This window comes from Pelodiscus sinensis, chromosome 6 (assembly GCF_052426305.1).
Source record: "Pelodiscus sinensis isolate ZL-2025 chromosome 6, ASM5242630v1, whole genome shotgun sequence".
NCBI lineage: Eukaryota > Metazoa > Chordata > Testudines > Trionychidae > Pelodiscus > Pelodiscus sinensis.
In genome coordinates, this window is record NC_143057.1 from 21,950,097 (window position 1) to 21,969,403 (window position 19,307).

The window sequence follows — 19,307 nt, forward strand, 5'->3', positions numbered from 1 at the left end:
TTACGAAGCAGTGCAGTATCTAGGATGGAGGCTGGGTGCAAAACAGCTCACTAGGTAAGGGACTGGGGTGCAGGAGATGGTCAGAGGGAGTTTGGGTGAAGGAGGGGATTGTGACCTGGGTCAGGGGATTGAGGTGTAGGGTCAGGGGTTGAGGGCATATGGGTGTAGGAGAGGCTTCTGGCCTGGGAGAGGAGTATAGGAAGGGGAACAGGGTCTAGGAAGGGGTTGTGACTAGGGATGTTAAATATCAGGTAATTGAATAGTCGAGTAACCTCATGAATTCTTATCAGTTAGTCGACTATACCACAGACACTAGAGGCGGGGCCGGCAGGAGTTAGGGGTGCCAGGCGGGAGCTAGTCTGCAAGGGGAGTTTAAAAACCTGCTCCTCTTGTCGACCTGCAGCTCATCACCCTGTGTTGCTGCCTCTGATAGGGTATGTCTACACTACAGCGCTAATTCGAACTAAGCTAATTCGAACTAACGCATCCAGACTAAAAAACTAGTTCAAATTAGCATTTTGCTAATTCGAACTAGCATGTCCACATTAAGTGGACCCTGAAGCGGGGTTAAGGATGGCTGGAAGCAGTCCTGGCAGGGCATCAGAGGAGGACTTAGAGCGTGGAGCTGCTGCCTCAGGCTAGCCGAGGGCTGTGCTTAAAGGGACCCGACCCCACCCCAGACAGACAGTTCTCAGGGGTGCCCCGCTTGCAAAGCAGTCCTGGCTTGGAGTGCCCTGAGTGCCCACACTGGGCACATCACAGCACTCGGCCATCAGACCGGCTGCACTTGCCGCAGGCTGCCATCTAGGGAGAGGGGACAATTGGGGGGCTGCAGGAGAGCTTCCACCCCCAGAAGCCCGCAGAGCCAGCCCAGTCCTCCCCATCGGGGGCTCGTACCCCATTCCTCCCTCACCTCCTTCCACTTACCCTTCCCTAGCCCCCCTTCCTGATGTACAAAATAAAGAAAACGTGTGGTCAAAAATAGAATCTCTCTTTATTGAACAAAATTCGGGGAGACTGGGAAAAGGAGGTGGGAGAGGGGAAGAGAGAGGGTGGGAGAGAGGAGGGCAACTAAAATGATCAGAGGTATGGAACAGGTCCCATATGAAGAGAGGCTAAAGAGACTGGGACTTCTCAGCTTAGAAAAGAGGAGACTGAGGGGGGATAGTATAGAGGTCTATAAAAGAATGAGTGGGGTGGAGAGGGTGCATCAAGAAAAGTTCTTCATTAGTTCCCATAATAGAAGGACTAGAGGACACCAAAGGAAAGGAATGGGTAGCAGGCTTCAAACTAGTAACAGAAAGTTGTTCTTCACAAAGCAAAGAGTCAACCTGTGGAACTCCTTGCTGCAGGAGGCTGTGAAAGCTAGAACTAGAACAGAGTTTAAAGAGAAGTGAGATAAAGTGATGGAGGTTGGGTCCATGGAGTGCTATTAGCCAGGGGGTAGGAGTGGTGTCCCTGCCCAAAGTTTGTGAAAGACTGGAGAGGGATGGCACGAGACAAATGGTTTGGTCACCGTCGTCGGTCCATCCCCTCCAGGGTCCCTAGGGTTGGCCGCTGTCGGCAGACAGGCTACTGGGCTAGATGGACCTTTGGTCTGACCCAGTTCAGCCATTGTAAGCTCAGGGCTCAGGGTCGGGGGTCTCAGTGGACCCCCTTGATTTTCATGCAAACCTGCCTCTGGGTGGCCAGCCTGGCAGCTCTCCTGCCCTAAACGGCCACTTTCCTGTGCCTAGTGTGGAGGTTGTGGACGAGGTCGACGATGTCCGCACTAGACCAGGTGGGTGCCTGCCTCTTGCGGTCCCGGGCAAGCTCCCGGGAGCCACCAGCCTGGTCCCGGGAAGAGGGGGAGGGCTGGGGGGCATCAGGTGGCTGGCTCGAACCGTGCCAGGTGCAGGGTCTGCTAGCTGGGTGCTGGCAGGCTTGCACCTGGCACGGGCATCGTAGCCAGCCCGTGCCCCTTTAAGGGGTCCGGGGCCGGGAGGGGGCAATAGAGTTTCCCTGGTGTTGGCCAGAGTGGCCACCAGGGAAAGCTGGGGAGGGCTAGCCTCCCACTAGTTCGAATTAAGGGGCTACACACCCCTTCATTCGAACTAGTAAGTTCAAACTAGGCTTAGTCCTCGTAGAATGAGGTTTACCTAGTTCGAACTAAGCGCTCCACTAATTCGAATTAAGTTCGAACTAGCGGAGCGCTAGTGTAGCACCTATCAAAGTTAATTCGAACTAACATCCGTTAGTTTGAATTAACTTTGTAGTGTAGACATACCCATAAAGAGGTAGCAGTGCGGGGTGGCAGCAGCCTCTGTCTGGGGGGAGGAGGTCTGAGATCCCAGACCACGCATAAAATGGAACTGAGCCAGGTTACCTGCCCGCACAGCTCCTAATACACTTTAAATGAAGAGTCACAGTGGGGGTAGATCCTGGACCCCGCATGAGTCAGAACTGAGCCGGGCTGTTGGCCAGCCTGCTAAAAAATTTACTGGTTGGGAAGAGGAGGGAAATGCGTTTAGTCTATATCATTAACCTATAAGCTTTTGCTTACTGGTTAATTGACTGCACTATTACATCCCTAGTCGTGACCTGGGGCAGGAGGGTGTTGATGGTTTGGATGGTGACCTGGGGCAAGGGTGCCAGAGGCAGGCTTTGCCTGGGAGGCATTCCCCTAAGCATCTCCTGGCCAGCTGCCTTGCTGCATACCCAAAACAGGCTGGGCTCCCTTTCTGTTGCAGCCCCACATCACTTAAAATTGCAGGCTGTTCCCTCCATGTGGAGCTCAGCTCTGGGATGGGGGGATAAGCTTACTCTGGCGCCATCCCCAAGATCAATCTCTCAGCTCCTATTGGCTGGTAGTTTCTGGCCAATAGGAGCTGAGAGATTGGCTCGGGTCAGTTCCCATTGGCCGGAAGTTTGCAGCTAATAGGAGCTGAGGATTGGTCTGAAGGCAGGGAGATCACACAAACCCTCTCCCTCCCTCCAGAGCAGAGAGCCATATGTAGCAGCCCTTCCACTTAAAACAGCAGTATCTGTGTGCCTGAGGGTCCTAGCAAGATGGCTGATAGGCCGGATCCAGCATGCGACACATATCTTGCCCTCCTCTGCTATAGTTAAAGGTGTGTTCAATTTTTCATATAAACTGAGGGTTAGAGTTTCATGGTATACATAAAAAAGAAAAACACACAAAATGCTTATCATTACTTGCTTGTTTTTCAATAATGTAATTCAAAACCTTAATTTAAATTCTTCTACTGTGCTTATTTTAAATCTATTTCTGTTGAAAGTTTTAACTGTTAAAATGGAGTGGTCTGTGAGAGAGCTGAGGAAAGCGATACACCAGCCCCACATTTTTAAAAACAACTTAAGTCATTCAAATTACTAAATGACTGAATAGATTCACCTCAAACTTTCTCAAAAGTAGTGTAATTTAGGTTCTGATTAACAGCTATCTGTCATAGAAGCCAACTGGGGAAACACATGCAGCCAAATGCTAATACCTAACACTTTACCCAACAAAGTGTGAAAATGTAATACATATATCTTTGTTCCCCGCTCCAGTTTAGCTTAGAAAGCTCGCTGTCTATGAGCTTGCTTCCTAATCTGTACAAAAATAATGCTACTATTTGCAGATCTTTCTGTGGTAGCAGAGCTCAGCTTCTGTGCACTTTAGCACACACCCAGAAATTGTGTTCCCCTCCTGCACATAGGAGATCTGCAGCTTCAGACCTATATTTTCTGTCTGCAAACTCCACACCACCAAGGGACAAAGCTAAAGCTCAGGGCTTCAGCTGTGAGTGTTGGGGCTCATCTTACAGGCTTCCTGCCTTGGACTGAATACCTGGGGCATCAGGTTTGTGCCCCTCCTCTCCCTAATGCAGGGCAATGGGCTCAAGCTCCCCCATGCATTTGATGTGTTGCAGCTCAGGCTTTGGTCCCCCTCCAGGGATCATGCAGTAATTTTTGTTATCAAAGGAGGTCATAGGGCAAAGAAGTTTGAGAACCCCTGAAGTAGGGAGTAGTCTGAGAATCTAGAAAGATGGTCAAAAGGAGACTCAGGTAAACTTAAAAACAACTTCCTACCAGTGCCTTCTCTACCTCCTCCCGACAAAAACAAAAAAACAAAAAAACCCACACAATCACTCTCTCCAATCTGGGATTTCAGGGTTATGAACTTATTAAAAAGGTTTTTTCCCAAACAAAACAGAAAACTGAAAAACACATGTAGATGGATATTTTCTATAGGTAGTTTAAACCCTAAAAAAAGACAGGGAAAACCCTTCGACCAACCAACCAAAAACAGAAGTATCTATAAGTATCCCTCAAGGCTTCTGTCCTAACAACTAAACAATAACTTCTTGGTTCTAAGCTTAACAGGATTCATTTCTACACTTTAATAGACTTAGTTGCATTCAACTACGGACTGTATGGCTGTGCATCTGAGTCAATCTGAAAATACTTGTTGGGTTTTAACCAAAAATAACCATTGTGTGTCTTGACCAGCGGTGGCACTAATTTTAGAAGGAGGGGCCCACTTTACACATCTTTGAAGTAACCCCAGATCACCCCAGAAGGGGAGGAGCCTCGGGCGGAAGGGGCAGGGCTAGGACACTTCCCGTACTCCCTTGCCCACAGACCCTGATTGGCCTGGGGGTGAGGGAGTGTGTCAAGTTTTTGTGCCCTACCCTCCAGTGCCTAGAAAGAACTGCCAGCTGTTCTGAACAGCCTCTGGTGGGGAAAAGAGACTTTGCGTGCTCCCCAGTCACCAGGTCTCGATTGGCTTGGGAGAGGGATAGCAGCAGGGCAGCTGCGGGTCAGATCAACCGGCTTGGCAGGCCGGATTCAGCCAACAGAGGCTCTCTTGCTCACTCCTGGTCTTTGCAAACCCTCACTAAGAATCTCTAGAAGGGTAGGGCCCCTACCCTCTCCTTATGGTCACTGTAAAATCTGTCCATTCTTGTACATTAAAGTTAAGGTGGTATAAGAAACTTTATACACATCAAGTTTTCAATTGTAACATGCTCCAACTTGTTCAAACAAAAGATTTATTAAAATTGTCTATGACATCAGGTTCTCTCCAGCTCTGCATCTTCTAAAGTGTGCAGGAGGAACACAAGAGAAGCAGCTCATCATTGCAGCATGGATGAGCGAGTCATTTTTGAAACTGAAATGGTAAACATTACCTTCAGAAGGCTGGAATAAATTCATTCTGACACACTAATGAGACTTTTTACTTAAAATATATCCTTGGATTTCAGCCAGCTACTTATTTCTAGAAAAAATATTAATATTTATAGTGTTCAGGTAAGCAACAATTGATAGGAAATGCAATTAAACTTGATATCCACACAACTCAACTGTGTTTAACCTTTTTGTCTTCAATCACTTCAGAAGCACAAGTGACCAATGTATATGCATAGCCTATGCATAGTTGAGGAAACATTTTCTTTAAGGAGAGAGTAATATGTATGTAATAAAATAAAGAAGTTTTATTTTATAAAGATTTAGGGCTCATTTAAGTGTTTAAATACTTTAAGAGCCTTTAAGATTCCCAATATCTGAATTTTTTTAAGAAAGTGACAGTTATTTCTCAGCTTTCATCCAGCTCATTCCTAACTATCGGCTACCTTTCTATTCCTGGTTCTGTTTGAAAGTAGACTAAAACTGGAAAAAAACAAGGTGAGTGAGAATGCAATGAGAATGCAATTATTTAAAAAAATAGCTGAAATACAAATGGAAACGTTGTTTAAAATGAATCAAATCTTTAAAACAAGGCTTTCTACTTGGCAATTTAAATCAACACACCCTGTCTGGGGTTGTTAGGTTTTTTTTGTTTGGTTGGTTTGTTTTATAAATAGTAACTAATGAACAGTAAGTGAGAATCCAACCACTTGCTATTTTTAGCAGCCGGATGCTTTCACAGATTTTTTTGGAACTAGATGTAAAACATACATTTTTGAAAGAATGTTAATTTATTTTATTTTACCAAGCTGGCCAACATTTCTACAGAAATGGAAATAGAAAGCAGCCAACACCAGAGAAAAAGGGGGGGGGGGAGATAAGGCTTCTCACCAATACTGCAGTTCCCCAACAATGGAATTCTTCACACTTACACCCGAGGATATCCCTACCGGTTCTGCTGAGCATCGGGAACCTTTTAGAAAAGCAATTCCCAGTTGGACTAAAATGGTTCTCTTGAACTTTGGTGTAGTCCCCAGACATTTCAAGTAAAGCAGCAAGGAAGGAACCATTTAGGAAGGAACAATCAGTTTCATACATACAGAATGGGAAGGGACCGTCTAGGAAGGAGTACTGCAGAAAAGGATTTAGGGGTCACAGTGGATCACAAACTAAATATGAGTCAACAATATGACATTCCTGTAAAGAGTAAACATGATTCTGGGATGCATGAGCAGGAGTGTTGTAAGAAAGACAGGAGAAGTAATTATTCTGCTACTCTCTACGCTGTTTAGAGCTCATCTGTACTATTGTATTCAGTTCTGGCCACCGCATTTCAAGAAAAATGTGGAGAAATAGGAAAAGATACAGAGAGGAGCAACAATAATTATTAAAGGTCCAGAAAACATGACCTATGAGGGAAGACTGAAAGAACTGGGCTTGTTTAGTTTGGAAAAGAGAAGACTGAGAGGGGACTTGATAGCAACTTTCAAGTACCTAAAGGATGTTACAAGGAGAGAGAAAAATAGTTCTCACTGACCTCTGATAGGACAAAAAGCAGTGGGCTTAAAGTGCAGCAAGGAAGGTTTAGGGTGGAAATTAGGAAAACTGTCAGAGTGGTTAAGCACTAGAATAAATTGCCTATGGAGATCATGGAATCTCCATCATTGGAGATATTTAAGAGCAGGCTAGACATTAAGAGCAGGTTGGATAGTCATCTATCTAGATGGTGCTTGGTCCTGCCATGAGGGTAGGGGACTGAACTTGATGACCTCGACGTCCCTTTCAGTTCTAGTATTCTATGATTTTCATGCATTTCCACTATTTTGGGTCATGTCCAAATTTATTTGGTTATTAGAGATAACATAAACATTCTGAATCTGAACTTGCAGTTTTTATAGCATTTGGATCTGGACACCACACCACTTGAATTTTCAGAGGTTACAAAGTTTTGTAAATCCTATCTCCTTTTAGGATGAATGATTACTAATTTATGAATCATGTAGAGAGCTAAAAAAAGTGTAACTGTAGTTTATATATATTTGTGTTGGGAGAATTCCAAATCAGAAATTTTAAAAAATGTTCTTGTGATAAAAGAAAACCCATCAAATAAAATATTTTCAGCATAATAGAATATTATATCATATTTTTACCTTCCCTTTCTTGTTGCAGACACAGATTCAGGTCTTGTATTGTAGCTTTATCCATGGATCTACATACTTTCATCTGATCTAATTCCTCTTCAAGATTCAATCTACAAAATAGCATAGGCAAATAAGAAGGAACAGAGAAACAGCTAAGCATATCCTAATAAAACATGAATCAATATTAAATGAAAAATGTTTCAAAATAAATATTACTGGCAAGGTGGCATATGTGATTTAAATATAGATGCTATTGTTTTAGAATGTAGAATTGTTCCCGCCACTGGCAGGGGAATGGTTTAGATGAAATAATATAGGCCTTTTCCATATCTAGTGCCCATGATTATATTGTTACAACACTTACTCAGGGCCACAAATTTTGGGAGGCACAAATCATATCTCCATTCAGTTGGCACAGAGGAGATTTCTTAATGTGTAAATTATCTGAAGATACAGAATGTTGTCAATCATTTCTGCTTAGCCTTATCTCCTGGAAAAGACTGAATAAATACAACAGTCCCCTACTACAATGTCACATTTTCAAACTCTTCTATTTGCTTAGTAATAGATTTTATGAAAAATGGCAGAAATGATGGAAAAACCTCATGGATAATCTTTACATTACTGGTATATAATACATTCAACATTGAATATCAAAGAATGAGAATGACAAGAAAGTAAATACCACTAACAGTTTTTATCATGATGGTTTGCAGACAAATACCTTTATACCATCATTTAAAGGCCTAACTAGACAGAGTAGACCCAGAGCATGAATCATTGTCCTGGGAAGAAGAAGTCTTAAACTGAAGCAGCTCCCTTGGTCTCCATGCCAACTGTTCCAAAACTGTTGATAACTGAGTAGTAGAAAACACACTACCTCGACACAGAAGTGGACACACTACCTCGACATAGAATCAGAAGAAGCACTGGGGACTAATTACTTCGAATTACTCTGGGGATTAGTTATTTTGAAATAGCAACAGCAGAGCATCCACATTAATGCTATTTTGAAATAACTATTTCAAACTAAGTGTTATTCGCCTAGGAAAGCAGGAGTACACATTTCAAAATAAGCAGCCCATTATTTCAAAATAACTGGGTTTGGTAGTGTGGACACTCTGCTTATTATTTCAAAATGGAGGGGGGAGGGTAAAAGTATACCAAGGCTTAGACACTAACAAATTTATTAGGGCATAAGCTTTCATGGGTAAAGCCTTCATCATCTGATGAAGTGGATTTTACCCACAAAAGCTTATGATCTAATAAATCTAATAGTCTCTAAGGGTATATCTAGACTACATGACTCTGTTGACGGAGCCATGTAAACTAGTTTACCCGACATAGTCAATGAAACGGGTATTTAAATAATCCCCACTTCATTAAAATAAAAATGGCCACCGCACTGTGCCGACAATCAGCTGATCGGCACAGCGCAGCAGTCTAGACGCGGATCGGTCTACAAGGGAAGCCTTTGTGGATCACTCCCTTATGCCTCGTGAAACGAGGTTTACAGGAGCGGTCAACAAAGGCTTCCCTTGTCGACCAATCCACATCTAGACTGCCACGCTGTGCCGGATCAGCTGATTGTTGGCATAGTGCAGCAGCCATTTTTATTTTAATGAAGCGGGAATTATTTAAATCCCCACTTCATTGACTATGTAGGGTAAACTAGTTTACATGGCTCTGTCGACGGAGCCATGTAGTCTAGACATACCCTAAGGTGCCACAGTACTCCTCTCAGTTTTTACAGATACAGACTAACACGGCTACCCCTCTGAAACTCCTGACCCAAAATCTATTTAAGAGCTGTACACAAATACTTTTTAACATGCTTGCAAATGTAATATGCAAACCTAACTATATCCTGTTTATTTTCTTCCTCCTTGCTCTAAAGAAGGTTCATCGATTATTTTCTAAGGGTTCTCAATGCAGGATCTTCTGTCAAACTATTCCCCCCAGTCCCTGTTTCAAAGCTCCATATCACAGCAAACACACTCCAGTGAAGTTTGGACAGAATTCTCTTCAAAGCCCATTCACATTGATTCTAGATTGACCAAAGTGATTCTAGTGACATAATGCACTTCTCCCCTCATCCAGGGATGACTGTACTGCTTCTGCAATCTTTTCATTCCAGAGATCAAGAATATGCTGTGGAATAATGCAGAATACAAATCTACTGTGACTGTAGAGAAAGGAAAGCAGTCTCAAAGCTCAGATATTGTAACTAAGAGATCCCACTGTTATTTTGAAAGAGAAGCTAATAGATGCTGTGGCAATCTTAGAAAAGTATAAATACAGATATATTGGATTGTTTGAAATATTTTCAATTAAGAAATCAAAATGTGGAACAGTGAAACATTGAGGTTTGCTACTATCTCAAAGGCCATTTTGTGTGTGTGTGGAAAGCTTCTGTTTCACTGAACTAGTGGAGAGCAAAGGGCAGGGTATTTATAGACTCAAAAGATCCACAGCACAAACAGAAGCTAAGAGGCTGTCCATTTGAAGAGTCTTCAATAGTGGGAAGGCACTCTGAAGAATTTTTCTGCACTAATTCTATATGATTGTAATTTGAAATGTGAAAGAAGAGCTCTCAACATCAACCTATACCTTCTTCAGCTTCCACCAACATCAGCAGTGAATAATTGTCAAAGCTGAACATATTCCAAAAGAATTGTTGGTTTTGAATATGGCAGAAATGTAAGGCCCATTGTGACTGTGGCAATAAAATAATAGGCTCTACAACTTCAGGATCCTTCCACAATTGTTTCTATATTTCTGTAGTATTCCACAAATTCTAATCTTTGATTTAAAAAACACTAAATGAAAAAAAACCCACAGTAAATCTCTAACCTGAGAACCTAACAGTATTCATATTAAAACCGGACAAAAGAAAAATTACTTTAAAAATCTATGAAAAAACAGTAGTGGTAAGACGAAATTTCTTTTTTGACTTTTCAGTTCAGCTTTAAGTATCTCATAACATTGTTAACATCGCCATTTTACACATATGTACTATTTTCCAGTCTTTTCTACTCTATGATTCTGTTTCAGTTGTTAAATATATACTATGCCCTATATATATATATATATATATATATATATAGGATGCTCAAAACTAGGGATGTCAGTGTGTAGTCGAGCACTTAATTAACTGATAAGCCTAGGCTTATCGGTTAATATTATTGACTACACACATTTTCTCCCACTTGCTGCCTCTGTATCAGAGGAAGCAGCATGGAGTGGCAAAGGGGGTAGAGTGGGAGCTAGTGCCATGGGGAGCTGACTTTTAAGTCGTCTCCCCACGAGCACTGGATCCATAAAGCCATCCCCCATCCCCGCACTACTGCAGCTCGAAGGTGAGAGGGTCAGGCAGAAGCCAGCTTTCAAGCTAGTTCTCCCTGTGTGCCAGCCCTGAGGAGCAGCCTCCATACTCACCCTTCCCCCAGTGCTGCTGCCTCTATCAGACAGAGCAGTGAGGGAGGGGAGCAGAGGAGGAGCAATCTCTGTCTCTGGTAGGCCCAGGCTCACCATGGACAGAGGCCGCTCTGGGATGTCGGCACAGCTTCTGTCCACAGGGAGCTCATGCCCATCATGGACACAGGCTGCTGCAGAGCAGCAGGCAGGAGCAGCAGACAGAGTGGCAGGCAGGAGCCTGGGGACTATCGAATAGTTGTGTAACAACCATTCTGTGCAGTTACGTGACTACTTACTTAATCGCTGTCTAACATCCCTACTTAAAACTACAGTTAACATTGTTCTAGAAACCTTAACGTCTCCCAGTTCCTACCTTTTTAATTTAAATTGCACAGCTTTAACACTGCATTTAATATTCTTAATTATTATTTTATCTTGTAGTAGCACCCAAAGGTTTGAACTATACTTGACTGAGGCAGAATTTGAAAAAGAGAAGGCAGGAATCTTACAGATGTAATTGGACATACTATTACATGCAAAGGAAGGAGCACAAAAAAAAGCACTAAAGTGACTGATAAGAGGAGCAGAGAAGTGATGCAATGACATGAAAAGCAATACAAAATGGATTGATGAGGGGGATGAGCTGGTAAGATTAAAAAACAGATAAATAGGGAGGGGAGAGCGGCAAGAAGTCTTGTAGGAGAGCACATGAAGCTTGAACTTGATATGGCAGAAAAGGGGAAGCCAGTGGAGGGCTTCAGAAAGTGGAATGCCATAGGGCATCAGGCAAGAAGAGTGAGGGTATGTCTACACTACCCTCCTAGTTCGAACTAGGAGGGTAATGTAGGCATACCGCACTTGCAAATGAAGCCCGGGATTTGAATTTCCCGGGCTTCATTTGCATAAGCGGGGCGCCGCCATTTTTAAAACCCCGCTCGTTCGAACCCCGTGCAGCGCGGCTACACGGGGCACGAACTAGGTAGTTCGAACTAGGCTTCCTAGTTCGAACTACCTAGTTCGTGCCCCGTGTAGCCGCGCTGCACGGGGTTCGAACGAGCGGGGTTTTAAAAATGGCGGCGCCCCGCTTATGCAAATGAAGCCCGGGAAATTCAAATCCCGGGCTTCATTTGCAAGTGCGGTATGCCTACATTACCCCGCTAGTTCGAACTAGCGGGGTAGCGTAGACCTACCCTGAGTGAGTTTTAAATACATTATGTAGTGTTACCAACTTTCCAGAATTATTCTGGACTCTCCAGAATTAAAGATTAAGGTTTAATTAAATCTCCAGGAATATACGCAAGCAAAAGTGGCAGGCCTGTACATTATAGAGGGCAACACAGTTTATCATGGAGGCGGGAAAGGAGGTTTCTGTGATCCAGATGAAAAATGTGGACCTGGAAAAGAGTGTGGTTAGAAAGACTTTGTATTAGGGCTGTCAATGTCTCTGTGTTAATGCCTGTGATTACCACAGGGCAGGATTAATGCGTTAAAAAAATTAATGCGGTAATCGCAGGCGTTAATGCTGCGCTGCTGCTTTTGTACCACTCCGGCACTTCAAAGGGGCCATGCAATGCAGAGCCGGGGATCAGCTGGAGTGCCCGGCTGATCCCCAGCTCCACACTGCATTGCCCCTTTGAGGGGCAGGAGTGACACTTCAAAGGGGCAGTGGAATGTGGAACCGGGGATCAGCTGGAGTGCCCAGCTGATTAGCAGAGCGCCCACAGTTGGCAGCCTCTGTTTCTACTGGTGGTGCACATACATGCCTCAGTGTATAGAACAAAATTTATTATACACATGGATGAAAAAAAGTTAGAGTGCTCTGGTGCCTCAAAGAGTCAGCGTTGCGCTGCCCTTTTGAGGCGCTGGAGTGGCACTTCAAAGGGGCAATGAAATGTGGAGCCGCGGATCAGCTGGAGAGCCCAGCTGATCTCTGATTCCACACTGCACTGCCCCGTTGAGGCGCTGGAGCACTCCAACTTTTTTTTATTTGTGTGTATAATATATTTTATTCTGCGCACTGAGGCATGTGTGTAAGTGCACCATAAGTAGAAACAGAGGCTGCCAACTGTGGGCGCTCTGCTAACCAGCTGGGCACTCCAGCTGATCCTCGGCTCCACATTCTGCTGCCCCTTTGAAGTGCAGCTTTGGTGCCTCAAAGGGGCAGTGCTGCACAGAGCCTGGAGTCAGCTGGGGACTCCAGCTGACCCCGGGCTCCCACGGTGCTGCCCCTTGGAAACACTGCCACTGCATTTCAAAGGCAGCTACAGTAAGCCTGGGATAAGTTGAGGAATCCAGTTCATCCTGAGCTTCCGCAGTGATGCCCCTTTGAAGCGCCGCTGGAGCGTTTCAAAGGGACAACATGTGCAATTAATCACAATTAATTGTTTTAATTGATTTACAGTCCTACTTTGTATCTTGAAAAAATTTTGGAGGAAGAAAATGGCTAGACTGGAGATAGCTAGGATATGCAGCACAAAGGGAAGGGAGGAGAAACTGATGACTGCCAGGGAGTGTGCCCTATAAGCTGGGTGCTTGGGCAGCTGCCTGTCAGGGGGCACGCCCCTGACGGGGGCTGCTGACCCCCTTATACTGACCCGCGTCTCAGTCCGGGCCCATACCGCACCCCAAAGTCCCCAGGAGTCCAGGCCCCTCTGTCAGGGGATATACGGTATCAATGTCTTAACACAAAGTTCCGGCCCCTCTATCAGGGGATATACGGTATCAATGTCTTAACACAAAGTCCAGGCCCCTCTGTCAGGGGATATACGGTATCAATGTCTCAACACAAAGTTCAGGCCCCTCTGTCAGGGGATATACGGTATCAAAGGCCTAGTGCCTCTGGGGAGCCTCTCCCGGCCCCAGGCCTGGTTATCCAGGGGAGGGCCTGTGTGGTAGGGGGACCCGGGCACTCCCTCTCCACCGGGTCCCAGCCCAGGGCCCTTTAGGCAGGGTCTGTGGCTCGACGGGGAATCCGGCCGATACACGCCGAGCCAAACTTTGTCTTCCTTGCCCTGGGCTGCTTCCTACCACGCCCCGGTTCCCCGGGGGCCCATTGGCCTCTGAGGCAGGACCTGCTGGGGCTGTGGGTACGTTCCGGTCTCCTGGAGTCGGGGTCTGCTTCCTTGGTGTCAGGGTCCAGCACTGGCAGCGGCTCTGGTCCCAGCGGCTGCAAAAACACTGGCCTGGCTTGGTCTCCTCCCTCCCCCAGCTGTCCTCCTGACTGCTGGGCTCCCTCTGCCTTTATACCTGGCCTCTGCTGGGAGCATGCCCAGCAGGGCCGGAAGGGCGGGGCCCTCTCAGCCAGCTGGGCCTGGGCTACTCCCAGCCCTGCAGTGCGGGGCCTGTTCGCCCCGTCACACTGCCCAAGAGAGATTCAAATGCCATGCAGCTCATTAGCACAGCTCCCACAGCTGGCAGACTGTGTGTCTACTGGTGGTGCACATTCACACATGCCTCGGTGCACAGAACAAAATTTATTACACACATGGATGAAAAAAGTTAGAGGGAATAGTACTGCCAGGTTATAGACCTGGAATAAATTCGTACATTTGTAATTACATTTGTTCTCCTAAAACAGTTAATGTTGCTGCTATATTAAAAAGTCATTGTTATATTTGTATTATGTATTGTATACCTAAAACTCACCATGGTTTTCAAAAGTTAAACCTCCAGGATACAGACGATTACAGCACATAAAAATTGTACAGGTTTTGTGCTAATGTATATTAAATACTGTAAACTACTTTAATAAATTATACTGAACTTGATAAACTGAGTAGAGGAAGTCTGAAAAGCTATTCAAGTTTCAAAAATTTGCAGATAATATCCCAACCACTGATAAACTGATTGAAATAAATAGACAACGGAGAACCGAATAAAAATTATAGTTTGAATTTTTAAAAAAAGTAATACAAAATAGCATAGTAAAGTCTCTGGGGATATGCATAAAATATCTTGTCTCTGTATCCATGTTAGACCTTAGGCAAAGGAGATTCATTACTAGTAATACCCATTAGCAAACTAGATGAAAAGAAAATAAGTAACCATTCTGCTAAACTTTGTTAAATTTCATTAAATTCAAAGTCTACGATCATATTTCTAATGGTAATTCTCAGCAGGTGAACTGTTTTAAAAGCTGTGATATGCTGGAGCTAATTAATAATTGCTCAGACTGTAACTACATGTGGAAGTCACATGGACAAGGTTCTATCAGTTTTTGTTTACCTGAACGTAATATAAACAGATTTTAAAATGTGGCAACATTTTGGTGTCTGCTGTGATCACAGATCTATTGAATTGTTATTTTAATTTCCTTTAACCTTTTTACAGTTGTACTATGCTAAAACATTCTTTGGAAAGGAAATGTGCTTTTAATTATGTTCCACCCAAGATGGAAGCCTCACTCACAAGTTTAAGAATATTGAAAAATGCCCTCAAATATTTAACACGAACATGTCAGAACAAAAGAGAATTTGGTTTTATAAAGCAATTTTATACGCCAGGTATCACTCAAAGTACTTTTTAAAGCAATTAGTATTGTAATGATCGTGTGCACACAAATACAACAGTGCCTTGGTGAGAAGAATTTTAAGCACAACCATGCACAGTATTAGAAACTGTCAGGATCTAATCCAATTCCCACAAAAATCAACTGAAAGATTTCCACTAAAGAGTTAGATTGGGCCCCTTCAGAGAGAACGACTTATTCAAGATGCCTGAATGGTATTGTGATTTTTAAAAAATAACGTTCAGTTGATTCTGTAAAGTAAATCTGACAGTTATATGTACATACATCCAGTAGTAATTGGCGAATCACATAAATACATTTGTCCAACAGCTTGCATATCAAGCCCATTTGGTGAGTTAAACATTTCTAGTTGATTTTCATAACAAAACAGGGTTAGAAAGAGACATCCAACTCACAGAGGAGCATTCCAACTAGTGTCTGGTTTTAAGACTCTCACTCAGCTTCTTTAGAAAGCATTTTACAGTTACATCTAATAAAGGATTCCCTCAATGCCACTCCTCTTGTCCCCCTACTTAGAGTTATTTCTTTTCCTCTCCAAAACATTGTGAAAGAAAAAACTGCCCTCTTCCATACTAAAAAGTAAAATGACCTTTCTTTTAACTTGAGTTTTGTCAAAACTAATAGCTTCTCACTATACAAAATTAAATTTATACAAGTTTGCAGCATTTAAAAAAAATGTGGGGATTCAGAAAAAAAAAAACACCCCAAAAGACCCCATAATTAAAGTAAGAGCAAAAACCTCCAAACTCCATTGTCTAGATAAGGAGGCACACCAAAAGCCAATGGTCAAAAGCACTAAATACTTAAGGACCATGAAACTTCAGCATAGCATTTGACCAAAATGAGGGATTAGTCAATTCTGAAGTGATGAGTATCATAGCACAAATCAAAGCTATTAGAATATAATCACTTCAGACAAGAACCACCAATCATAGATATAACTACCGTGATCCACCATTTTAAATTATAAATGTGGCTTTTTAAAAATCCATCTTAACATTTTGCTTTTATTTTCTTGCAGGGGACCATCACTATAGGCCTAGGACAGGGGTGGGCAATAATTTTTGCAGGGCAGACACCTAATTAATTTTGGTACATGGCCAGAGGCCCACTCCCCCTTGGAAGGGGAGGGCCTGGGTGGCTGGGGGCTGGGACTAGCCTCCCCAGCAAAGTTGTACGGGGCCAGAGGCTTGAAGTAAAAACACAGCAAAAGGTTTGCGGCTCCCAGACCTGCTGCTATCGCGTTGCCTGACAGCCACTCAGGATTGATGCGCCTATATAAAAGGCTCGTGGATCTGGTCCTTGCTGGAGTGGTGCGGAGACAACAAGCCATGAGCCATTTAAACAAAATCCTGCTGCCTGAGCCACCACCTGGAAATTCGGTAGTATGGGCAGCAGGATATTAATAGAAAGTGGCTCAGTGCAATCCGCAGGCCAGATCCAAGTGATAGGCAGGCTGGATCTGGCCCCCGGGCCGCATCTTGTCCAGTCTTGACCTATGCAAAGCAGCAGGTTTCAGGTCTGTAGTCCAGGAGAGCTTTGAATGAAAGTTACTTTTTTAAAATAATCAATGTACAACTGTGCACTCCAGTTTCTAAATATACTCACTATGGCTACGTCTACACTGGCCCCTTTTCCGGAAGGGGCATGTTAATTTCACCTATCGTAGTAGGGAAATCCGCGGGGGATTTAAATATCCCCCGCGGCATTTAAATAAAAATGTCCGCCGCTTTTTTCCGGCTTTTAAAAAAGCCGGAAAAGAGCGTCTACACTGGCCCCGATCCTCCGGAAAAAGCGCCCTTTTCTGGAGGCTCTTATTCCTACTTTGAATAGGAATAAGAGCCTCCGGAAAAGGGCGATTTTTCCGGAGGATCGGGGCCAGTGTAGACGCTCTTTTCCGGCTTTTTTAAAAGCCGGAAAAAAGCGGCGGACATTTTTATTTAAATGCCGCGGGGGATATTTAAATCCCCCGCGGATTTGCCTACTACGATAGGTGAAATTAACATGCCCCTTCCGGAAAAGGGGCCAGTGTAGACGTAGCCCTCATGTTTATACTTACAGTACTTTTTTTAAACTTATGAACAAATGCTCTTCTTTTAGGCAGCTTAATAACCCTACAGACTTTCAGAAATCTTCAGGGTGAGGTCTATAAGTGAGCCTAGAGTTTCATAAAAGCTTTAATTTCATCCCCAAAAAGAGCATCCCCAAACACTTCCTGGCTAAATCTTACCAGTTTTACTCACACTGAAAGTTACCTTACTATATAGGTGTTATTTATTACTTCTAAATTTTAAAACTTAGCTACAGTAGTTCATCCAGTTTTCTGGACACTTATTCCCTCAAACTAAAAATCTCGTTATAAACACAAGGACTGTCCCTAATCACACTTGCTTCACTCAGCTCATCCTCTCTTCAACAGCATTAACATGAGGGGGGAAAAGACAGTTACCTGTTTTGTAACTGGTGTTCTTCGAGATGTGTTGCTAATGTCCATTCAACATAGGTGTGTGTGCCTGCCACATGCACCAGTGCTGGAAGTTTTTCCCTAAGCAGTATCTGAATGGGCCGGGGTCACCAGCACCCCCTGGAGTGGCGCAGGCACACCATACTTTATAGGGTGCCCACCGCCCCACCCTCTCAAGGTCCCTTCCAGTTCTATGATAGGTGAGTGTAAGCAGTGTCTGTGGAGGTGGGAAAGATTTATGTATATGGAGACTGAAAAACACTTCGACTGAACGCAGCATCCTCTCTAACCTGCTGCATGACGTGAATGTATGAACTGACCATGTCACTGCTCTACAGATGTCCTAGATTGGGACATGTGCCAGGTAAGCTTGGGAGGAAGCTTGAGGCCTAGTGGAGTGGGCCCTAATCAACTCTGGCGGCTGGGCCCCCACCAACTCATAGCACATACAGATGTAGGAACTAATCCATTTAGATAATCACTGGGAGGAAATGTGAAAACCTTCCTGCATTCCACATAAGCCACAAACAGCTGCATAGAGCTGCAAAAGGCATGTATGCTCTCCAGGTAAAAAGTCAGTGCCTGATGCACATCCAGTATGTGGAGGCACCTCTCCTCATTTGCATGAGGCTTGGGATAGAAGACCGTCAGGAAACTGTCCTGGTCCACATGGAAGGCAGAGACCACCTTGGGGAGAAAGGCCAGGTGAAGCCACAGCTGGACCTTGTCCTTGAAGATAGTTGACTAGTGGACTAATCACTAACATTCCTAGTTCTGCGCCTCCGGGACAGACCTGACAGGAGGAGCTAGGACACCCAACTCATATAAATGGCTTAGGCCATGGAGCAAGTCGCCGAGACCTGCATCAGATGCCACTTGTAGAGCCACCAGTACCACCAAGGAACCTTACTTATGGGGGGGCCTTCAACTCCTTACGAGATGTTTCAGACAAAGAGGCCTCAAATTTTGCCAGTGCCCTCCAGCTGTTCATGCCATATTGTGCAAACAGGGCCTGGTGGTTCACCTTCCTTAGCTGGAAGCTGACCATAAAGCAGACCTTTCTTCCAAACAAGTCCAGCCATTTGGAGTCTTTGGTGGGTACTGGCTGGCCTTGGTTCTCACTGTGCTTCATGGATTCCACCACGAGGGAGTTTGGTGGCAGGAGGGTAGAAATGTAGTCATGGTCTCCCACCAGGATGAAGTACTTCTGCTCTGCCTTCTTGGCTATTGGTGGAATGGAAGAAGGAATCTCCCAGAGCGCCTTAGCAATTTTGGTGATCACCACATACAGGGGCAATGCCATCCTGCCTGGGCCTGCTTGACCCAGGACCCTGAACGAGTCTACGGATTCCTCCACCTCCTCAGCTTGTTGGCCCAGGCCGCCAGCTACCCTCCTGAATAGGTTCTGTGGTGGACCTTCGAGTCCTCCTGGGGTACCGGAAGAAGAGACCAGGACTGTCAGGGATTCCTCACCCTGCAGGGGCTAGTCCCCTGAACCCACTGCCTGTTGAGTGGAGGCAGGCATGCACAAGTCCCCTTGGGGACCACGAGGCTCTGGCAGTACCAACGGGGCTTGGGACACACC

General features: G+C 44.5%; 1 protein-coding gene across 2 annotated transcripts in view; it reads right to left on the reverse strand.

Moving 5' to 3' along the window:
- The window catches only part of CNTLN (centlein), a 327,186-nt gene that overhangs the window by 115,368 nt on the left and 192,511 nt on the right, over positions 1–19,307 (reverse strand). For both annotated transcript variants that reach the window (XM_075931523.2, XM_075931522.2), the window contains exon 13: positions 7,323–7,423. In XM_075931523.2, coding sequence (XP_075787638.2) covers positions 7,323–7,423 — 101 coding nt within the window. The remainder of the gene's footprint in view (positions 1–7,322; positions 7,424–19,307) is intronic.